Source organism: Antrostomus carolinensis, unplaced genomic scaffold (genome assembly GCF_000700745.2).
Source record: "Antrostomus carolinensis isolate BGI_N321 unplaced genomic scaffold, ASM70074v2 scaffold19807, whole genome shotgun sequence".
Lineage (NCBI taxonomy): Eukaryota > Metazoa > Chordata > Aves > Caprimulgiformes > Caprimulgidae > Antrostomus > Antrostomus carolinensis.
Window position 1 is genome coordinate 19,897 of NW_010328272.1, and position 9,996 is coordinate 29,892.

The 9,996-nt window shown below is 38.3% G+C and overlaps 1 protein-coding gene across 1 annotated transcript in view; it reads right to left on the bottom strand.

The window, feature by feature from the left end:
- Positions 1–1,255: 1,255 nt before the first annotated feature.
- The window catches only part of TUBGCP6 (tubulin gamma complex component 6), a 23,698-nt gene continuing 14,957 nt past the window's right edge, over positions 1,256–9,996 (bottom strand). The window contains exons 16-25 of the mRNA XM_010172200.2: positions 9,852–9,996; positions 9,379–9,434; positions 8,929–9,121; positions 8,487–8,655; positions 7,007–7,148; positions 5,655–5,849; positions 5,253–5,385; positions 4,803–5,016; positions 3,533–3,732; positions 1,256–1,733 (exon numbers count right to left, since the gene is read on the bottom strand). The exon at positions 9,852–9,996 is cut by the window's right edge and continues 1,161 nt beyond it. Coding sequence (XP_010170502.1) covers positions 1,642–1,733; positions 3,533–3,732; positions 4,803–5,016; positions 5,253–5,385; positions 5,655–5,849; positions 7,007–7,148; positions 8,487–8,655; positions 8,929–9,121; positions 9,379–9,434; positions 9,852–9,996 — 1,539 coding nt within the window. The 3' untranslated portion in view covers positions 1,256–1,641. The remainder of the gene's footprint in view (positions 1,734–3,532; positions 3,733–4,802; positions 5,017–5,252; positions 5,386–5,654; positions 5,850–7,006; positions 7,149–8,486; positions 8,656–8,928; positions 9,122–9,378; positions 9,435–9,851) is intronic.

Genomic DNA, 9,996 nt, shown 5'->3' on the forward strand with positions numbered 1-9,996 from the left:
GGAGTTTAATGTAAGTGCTCTGAATCACTTTTTCCTCTTTTCCCCCTTCCTACCCTCTCTTTCCTGCCTGTGTCAATGGCCAGCTAAGGCACTTGAGGCATTTCAGAGCGCTGACTGCAGGTGGGCAGTGTGGCCTTCCTCCAGCAGTTAGACTGGGTTCATGGGAAAGCTGAAACTATCTCTTTCTACAGCTACACTGCGGTGCCAAGCTCCAAGGTCCCAAACATCAGCTACTCGCTCCCTGCAGAAGCTGTGTGGCTGCTCTCTAGTGGGGAGCTGTGTGTCAGGACAAGGCATCAGCCGGCAACAGGAGGCAAAAGCTTGCACATACGCACCTGGCCTTCTGAGCTCCTGAAAAGCAAGTCAGGTAGACCAACAGCTCTCCACCTGCCCAGCAACAGCACAGCTCAATCTGCCACTTGCTCTTTCATTCTCCTATTCTGTAGAAGAGAAGGAAGCTAGTTAAATACAGCACAGCTAGAGAAATGGAACAGAAGATGCAGGTTACAACTGTGCATTACCACATTTTTATACTGACTTTGGTACTAGAGCAGAAACACTTGCTATATTCTGACTCTAATGCTTAATTTCTGTTTCAGAAAAAAAAACCATAGAACTACCTACACATCATCAGAAAATAATTATAGTACTAGTAATATGTTAGCTGTGCCTCTACTTTTAAATAAGTGGCCATAAATCAGTGAGCTCCTGATTAATATATCCACATTTTAAGCAACTGGGGCTCCAGGATCTCAAAATATTTCAAAGCAGACTGCCTCTCTGCACCATTCTCATACTGTGAAGTTGTAAGTTCAATTGTCTCTTTTCACAATATAGAAGGAAAAAAACCAAAAAACAACGAGAAGGAAAATCATTAGCAAACTGAAAATGTGATCCTGCAGCTGAAAGCAATAGTTGGAATATATTTGGAATTAGAGCTTTGTTTTACTTTAACGATGCTGGATTTCTGTTTTGCATAATCACCACAAAATAAGGTGTACAGCTTAAATCAGGGATAAGGAAACCGATTTTTGCACAAGTGATCCAACAATTACCAAGTACTTGCATAATCAAATACTGTTTCTCCTAGCAAGTCTCCTCAGCACAAGGTGTTTTTATCATGGCCCCTTCCCCTGTGACTAATAGCCTTGAAGAAATTAGTTATGTGAATTAATATCAATTTGAAAATAAAACACATCAAATAATAGGTATTTATGTCTGTCTGAACGTTTGTACCTCATACTAATCTCAAAAGTTTTAGAAAGTGTCTTAATTTATTTCACATACATGTATTTACATTGGAGGAAATTCACACCACTGAAAATACAACATTTACACATTCACAGATATACAGTTTTGCGATCTCTGCCCTGTTAAGACCAGGCACTCAGCTCTTCTATCTTTGCAATAATGACAACATCAATTCTCAGTAAATCAAAAAAGGGGTAGGTGTGGTAGAGTTTAAGCATCATCATTCTCTGAGGGTGGTGGTTATATTCTTCAAGCTATTAGGTGGCAGGTTATTTCACTGAAGAAAAATGCCTCTTGCATGGCATTTGCATAAGCTTCTATACATCATAAGCATATAGGTTTATTTGTTTCTGTGTTACCATGCTAACAGTGATCCTTACTCTACAGAGTTCAGTTATCCTTGTAGTAGTTATTAAAATTGATTCGCAGTAGAAAGTCCTCCAAATGCGGTTGGTATCCCCTGTTTACAAGCTTTGTTACCACTGGAAGAAAAACAAATAAACTTTAGCTCACATTGAGATTCTAAAGTCGGCCTTGACAGTATCTGTGCACTTTGATAGGAAAAAAAAATAGAAAACAAAAAACCCTAATGCAGAAATCTGAAGACAATGGAAGCAAATACATATTTTTGCATAAGAAAGGCCCAGTATCTCTTTCTGGAATTACAAAATATTTCAATTAAGACGCAAGAGAAGGATTACGTGTCAGTTCTAAGTGAAACATTCTATAAGGAAATGCTTTCTCAAGCTACTTTCACAACAAGACAGTGTGTTCTTATCAGAATTTCAACTGACCAGGAAGTATGTTTAGGTCCTCTGGTGACCTCTGTGAAAGAAGCAGCTCTGCTGAAGTTTTTCTTGAGTAAAGTCCATTGTGAGAGAGGAAACCAAAGAGAAATTCCTGGAGCAAAGCCCTCAAGCTCTATGAACGAACAATCTGACTGCTCTAAATGTCCTTAATAACAAAGGAAAAAGGCAACAGAAACTCCCTAAGCTCACAGACATCCCATGCACTAATATAAAGGGAATTAGCAAGCAGCAGTAACATGCAAGGAAGAAGGGAAGTGTATAGTTAGAAGTTAGGGCCTGAGCCAAAGCCATTGAAGTCCAGACTACTTTGTATTGGCTTTCAATGGATTCTGGATCATCCCCTTTGTGAAAGAGGGTATTTTACATTACGTGGTGACTGAAGGAACAAGTGTAGATGAACAAGCACATGTTTGTTTTGTAGTGCTTAATGAAGAGGGTGTAAAGAACTAGGTCACTCAGCAAATTTCCTTACGGAATGGTCTAATAATCTCTGTCCATGAAGCAACCATAGATCTCGTAGTATGGGCTTAGGTGGCTCCCAGAGGTGTTCTGACTTCCTGTAGAATTTGGAAGCAGCCATTCTAACTCATCCTGAAATACCTGTTTTTGGTCCTTTGACACCATTTTTGGACACCCTTAAAGAATAAAAAGGGCAGCTCATTTCCTGAGGAATATAGTCTGACTAGAAAATATTCTAGAAAAAGAGATCTAAGGAAAACAGTTGCACTCCCTTCAGGAATTAAGGGATTTCTAAAAAAAAACAAACCCAAAAAACCAACCCCAAACCCCATGAACCACCTCTTTGCTCAGGGGAAGGATAAGTAACTTCTACTAAAAACACAAGCAAGATCTGAAAGAGAAATGGAGAGGAAAGACAGATCAACTGTTTCTTCACTTTACAGGGTAAGCTGACAGTCAGAAGAAATGTTATGTTAAAGGAAAGAACATTTGGCAAATGATCTGTGCAGCTGAAAAACACTTGCCTGGAGCACTGGATATAAGCTCCAACTAGTGCTAGGAAGCTCTCTGAGCTTTAGTCTAACATGGGAGTCAGAATTTTCAAATCTCATAAAAACAGTAATACTCAACTACTGCAGATATATCCAAAATTACTTCTAAGTGGTATCTAACTATCCATCATTGTTGCCAATAAAAAGGTCTAGAACTCAATTCCAGAGAAAAGGAAAATATAAGCACATATATAGAACTAAATAACAAATACTTATTTTGCAAATTAGCAAAAATTTATGGTCAGTTTTGGGCTGTTAGATTTCTTGGGTGGAAATTTTAATTGATGGATATGCATATCTTTGCAAATCACAGTAATGCAGTTTTCATTTAGGAACTCAATTTTCTCACACACTAAGTACACATATCTTCCTACTTTTACCTTATACTTCCAAAACCTCTTTGTCATTTTTTCAGTTGTCAGTTGACATTTTCTTCTGCCTAGAATTTATGCAATTTCTTACCTTTGAATAAGAAGTGGGAGTAATACTTGAAGGTACTGTACGACTGCTGCATCAGACCAAAGTTGGGATGAACAGCCATTTGCTTCCCTGCATCGAAGCTCCATGACTGAGAGATCAGCTGGCTGCGGAACTTCAAGATGAGGCTGAAGATGCTATGTATAATGTTCATCACAGGGGCTGCCTTCTCTGTCAACAGACCCCTAACAGATCAAAAACAACTTTATTGGTTGTAGGAAGACAGATACAAAGGGGTGACAATCCTTTAGGTTTCCTCTTTAATTGCTTTAAAAAAAAAAAATCCACAAGACTGCAGCCAACTATAATGGCAATTTTTAAAAAGGTGCCTAAACTTAACAGTTTGCTTCTACTTCCAAGAAACTGATATTTGCACTGGTGTATCTGATTTCTAGAATGACATCTGCATCTGATATGACATTTAAAAGCACTAACATGCTCTAAGTTTCCTTAAACTTTAATCCTCTCTCATCCCATCACCCGGTAGCCAAATAACAGCTTTACGCAAGTTTTTTCTCATTAAAACTGAAAGAGAAAAACATGAAAGGACAGATTTCTTTTCTTGCTTATAATTTATGCTCTTTAGAATCTCTTCTCCCTCCATCTCCCCATTGTGTCATTCCAGTGCACACTCTTTAAGAAGAAACCAAATAAACCCTAGCTCCTCTCCTCTTATTCACACCACCCTTCTGCCTCATATAGAGTAACAAAAGGGCTAAAAGCTTGTGATTCCTAAAAGACGTGTCTTTTGCATTGCTCATAAATCTGGACAGATGCATCAGGTCACATTTGTTCCTTCAAAGTCTCATCCTGGTCACTGCATACATATTAAAGGCACATACAATGTATAGAAGAAGCATTTTACAATCCTTCATCTAGGCTTACTTGTGCACACTGCCAGTGCTGAATGAAACAGCATTCATTTACGAAGGCTACGACAAGAATGGGCTGAAAGAAAAACAGAACTGTGGCAAGCGTGCCCTTAGTCCTGAGCGGACCTGAAGCTTGCAGAGGCAGGGTGAACAGGAGCTAGGGGCAGCTCCAAGGAGTCTAAGGAACAGGATGAGTAACAGAGGAAAAGCATCAGTGTATGGACCTCATAATGTGCCATTTGTTTCTCTTACCTAAGAACACTTTCGTATGTAAAGACCACTTAGTATGTCAGGTAGAAGTCAGTTCTGCACAAATAGGTTAGGCTAGACTGGCACCTCCATTAACTTAAATATTTGAAGTAAAAATAAGTGTGGTAGCTTGCCTGAAAATTGCTTTGTTGAGGTATTCAGCGTGTGTTCTGTGAATTTCTTCCAGGTTGCCTACAGAAGACAGTTTGTTTCCAAATTCACACCATGTGACATGAAGAATCTGATTAGCAATGTAACCTTGAATAACTTTCACAAAATGCTGCATTTCATGTTTATACAGCTGGAGCTGTCGAAACTGAACAGAATTTGATGCACGACTCACTAAAGCTGAAAATAAAAACAGGAACATATTTATCCTCAGCACCCATGGAGACTGTCTAAAATCAGGATTTTTAAAGGAATTAAGGTTTCTGTTAGTAGAATCTGTTTAAAATGCCAAGGAATTTTCCTTAAAAAAATTGTGGCTCTTGAAGCTTAACATGGCTGTTGATAAGCAAGTGTCTAGCTCAGGGTGCTAAAAGCATTTTAAACAGGACGCTCTCTAGTTCACTCATCATACTTACCAGTGCGTTTTAAGTGAAACCAAACATCCTTGAGAGTCCACACCATGTGCTTCAGCTGAAGCAAAAAGGAGAAGATCTTGTTGTATTTATTCATGCAGCTCTCAGTAATGACAATGTTCAGAGGCCAGTCAACCTAGAAGAAGTAAGAGTGCTGATCATACTGCATTTTTGTGTTAGAAATTATAGGAATATTTCAGATACAAGTATTTCGGGGACATACAAATTAACATATGTAAAATGTAATGCAATGGCCAGGCTAAGTAAGTCCTGTAGTTTCCATTACACAATTTTTTTACTCCATTCGTAAAGGTATTCCATTATTAAGAACATAGTCACTCTACTATGGTACATAAGAACCATGGTATAATTGCAGTACTACTACCTTTTTCCATGCTTTCTTACCTTGTACCTTAGCTCTAAGCAACTCAGAGCATCAGGCGCATTGGGCTTAAACACTTCTGGAAGGTACTTGAGTGCAAAAGAAAGATTGGAAGCAAGCTGGGTGTCACCATGAAGACTGTACTGTAATGCTTTATTTAGGATAGAATTAAGAACCAGTGGATTCAGCAATTCACCGGGTGTTTGTCCTGATCCAAGCTAGAGGTAAAAAAAGAAAAAAAAATAAATTCCTAATTACACAACATTAATAAAGAGTCTTGGCTTCTGAACACAGGTGAATTCAAGCAGAGTGGTGAAGTGGTGACTGTCCGGCCCTGCTCCACCATTCTGACTGGAAGTTCCTACTTCTGCTGTAGGGATGCATAAACAGCATAAGAAGCAACTTTAGCATGATCTGCTGTTCACAGCATGAAGGTAATCTCATACCTGTACTGATTTATTTTGATATGCTGACTGCAGTTTGCTGTGGTTCAGGAGCTGCTGCACACCCCCACTGCAGGGAATGCAGCCTTTAGAGGGGCAGAAAGCCAGCAACAGGACTGGTATTATCTATCTGACTCCAATCTGCCTGTCTCATCAACTGAGCACCCTCAGAGGTTTACAAATGAAGCTATTCATTACGTCTAAATCCCCCAGTGCTTCCCCTAGTTGGGTCTAAAGCATTCTTAGGATTCAGAGAAATGCATTAACTGTCCTACAGCCACATAGCTCCAGTGGCAACCAGTTATATTAACCCAGGCTACCTCTCCTGCCTTGTTGTCTTCCCCATGAACACAGGACTAAATCATGAAAATACTGTCTCATCAGAGGGACCAGCACTCTCTTCAGATGTCCTCCCCTCTGCTCTATAGAATACTTGAGATAAGAGTAGATAATTTGCAACACAGGACTTTCTGCTGGATTTTATCAAATGGCAACGGGCTCTTCCAGCCTTGTTGCCAGCAGATGGGAGGGGACAGAAGAACAGTGCAGCAGTTTACACAGGAAAAAGTGAAATACCCTTCCATGACTGTGTATCTGTCAAAAGTTTGAAATTATTATCCTCAATGTGCCAAATTCTTGTACTCTCTCTATTGCTGGGATTAGCAGTAGGAAATATTAGTCTTTTCCTTGGTACTTCCTTGGGCATGGGCATCCCTCCCAAGCAAAGACCTTCTTTTGCCTCAGTCCTTACAACATCAACAGAGTTCCTTGCTACAAGACTTCCTGACATGGCACAAAAGAGGAAAACAGCCCAAGCCAGGATTTTCATTCACACCATTCCCTCATTCACATCCAAATTAACCCAGAGGTGTCAAGCTAAAGCAGACAACCCAAGATAAAAAAAGAGTTAAGATAATGAAGCAGATAGATACCTTCTCAAACAGCAGGTCACTGAGCGACTGAGCAAACTCCCCGTCTTCCATTAATAAAAAGTGTCTCAGTGCTTCAAAATGCTTCTCTACATTCAGTTCCACAAAATAGTAATCAACTATTGCTTTGTTCACGAGAGAAACACTAAGAATAAAAACACAGAAACACAGAAAAGGTTTTATTCTTACAAGCAACTCCTTCCTTACTGTTAACATTCAGCTGTGGCTACATCAGATTAATGCTCCAGTACTTAACTCTGATATCCAAGACAGGATGATATTCACATAAGGGAAAAAAAAGGAGACAAAAATATCTTCATCCAGGATATACCATAATTAAAACCTACCACTTCAGAAAACTGTGTTTTGAACAGTACTGTAAAAGTATTTTAAGACTGGCTATAATGATCTTTAGAACATGCTGCTGGGCCTGGAGCAATAGCCTTCTGTCTTATCTCTGTCACCTACACCAACACATGAAGAAAGACTATTAAATCCCTGAGAAGAATATTGGCAGAGCTCTCACACTAGATATTCAGGGCACAGCTATACTACAGTTTGCAGTAGAGTGTAGGTATTTAAGCTCTAGCTTTAAATAATTTAAGTTGCCTATCAGGGATAGGTCAATTCTGCCAGCACATAACTCAGGCTCACTTTGCTTTGCTGATTACATGGATCTGTACACAGATCATTCTGGTGGCCAATCTGGATGTTTAAAATTAAGTTAGATAATTAGATCTTTCTACAGACCAAACTTTGAATATAGCATATTTAGGGTCAGTAAATGGAGATCCAAACTTACAAGAAAGTAAGATTCTAAAACAGGAAGCATTTCAGCACATCTGTGAGTAACTGTTTTCATAATAGAAATTAATTTTGTACATAGTAACAAAAATTTTCCTTTAAAACATCATTAAATATACTAATAAAATGGTCCAACAAATATGTGGTTTCCCTATACATTCCAATAGTAACAAGAACAGCTTCTATTAAACTTCAAAACAGCCTTGAACTGGAGTTCCCATAGAAACATAAAATATATCTTGATCAATATGCATGAGTTTTCATATAATCAAAAGATTTTTCTTTTTTCTCCCCTTATCTTTCATCTGCCAAATAAAAACTAGCACAAGCATCATAAATAATACACCTTCTTTTTAAAGGTACAAGGAAACCAATGGTGTCAAAACCACTGCTGCATAATCCATGAGTCTGAGAGCAAACACTTCCCTCCAAGCCCTTGTATTTCAAACAGACCTTCAAATTTTTAACTCACACATAAAAATATACATTTATATTACTACTGATAATGTAAATCTGAACTTTTTAGTTAGTAATGGACCATCCACTGAACCACTTCTGGGAAAAAAGAGAAAATTTCAAAGAACAGATCTATGTGCAACTCTTGTCTTGAAAAGGAACTAATAAAGAACACAACATTAATTGCTAAATTATGGATTCACTATTTCTAACAAATACTCACTGAGATACGAGTGGAGCAGTGATTGAACGTTTCATCAGCACTGGCAGAGATAAGAGCTCACTCAGCTGTACAGCCGTCTCATCTGTTGCTGACTGTACCATGGGATCCACAGGAAAAGTGTACGATCTTGGTATCACGTGGTGCAAGAGATGAGAAACCGGTAGTTCTGCTAAAATTAAAAATACATAAACATTGTAAGTTATTATATTTAAGCAACTTTATAATCTGTTTCTATTAAACTCTACAATCTCCCCTAAGTTAGAAAACCATACTGTGTCAAAATGTATTTCTCATCTTTGTGCCTACAAGCAAATTATTTGGATACTGCAGTTCATAATATTGGTAATTTACTGGTAATTCAGGTATTTTTGCTGGCACTCAGCTTTCTTGCTTAAGTTTACCACATCTTCTACTGATCTACTGTTCCATCAGTTCTACTCACACATCAAATCATAACTATCTTGATATTTTTCAATACAATACTGATCCGATAAGGCTTTCAAATAAGCTTGTTCTTTCTTCCATGTATCTTCCTCTCCTCCTTCCTCCCCCTTAGTCTTGGGGGCACTAGCTTCAGAAAATAAAGTTTCTTGAGGCACAATATCTTGTGGAATTGCTTTTTCAGGTTCTTCCACCTAAAAAAGAAAAAGGAAAATTGCACGAGAGATGCTGGCTTTGCCTAATCACACTTAATGTGCTCTTACAGGTTATTGACTAGTTGTTCCAACTGAAAATAAACGGGTTTACTCACCTGTACTTTTCTGACATGTAAAAACTATAATACAGTTACAGTGATTACCAAGTTAGGACAGAAATTTATTACCTTAACTACCTGTGTGTTCAGTCCTTCAAAGGAAAAGGAAGTCTTCTCGATAACTACTTTGTTTCTTACCTTTAAGCTCTGTGAGGAATCTGGAGAAGGGTCCTTGTTTAACACATTTACAATTACTGCAATTACAAGAAAATTCAAGACAACATTTACTTAGACCTGTTTATAATACTTAGTTCAAACTTCAGATCTGCTCCCAACGTTCTTTAGAATTTCTCTATAGACTGTCACAGAAACAATCACCCCAATAATAGTCCCTCCCCATAGTCCCACCCAGGCAGTTTTGTGCATGTTCTCTACTCGAGATCACATGAGGACCTCTTTCATGAAGTTTCACACTAGAATTTTTTTAATGCTCTATTTCTTATATATAGGAGACAAGACTAAGCTCAAATTCTTTCCTCTGAATTCTAATAGTGCCTGAAAAGTTATGCAAGGAATTAAGCAGTAAGTATTCATTTTCAACATAAACATTTACAGTTACTTTCATGAGCTCTTAAACAAATGCTGAATGAATAAACTTAATTTTATTTTACCTTCTTGTTCCTCTTCCGTTGTATTTTCTTTTTTGTCATCTTTAACATCAGCAGCAGGAAAGACGAGAGCACTGTCAGATGACTGTGACTGTGGTAAAGGCTTTTCCTTAACTTGTGATGTTTCTCCTTCCTTTCTGCTCCTTTC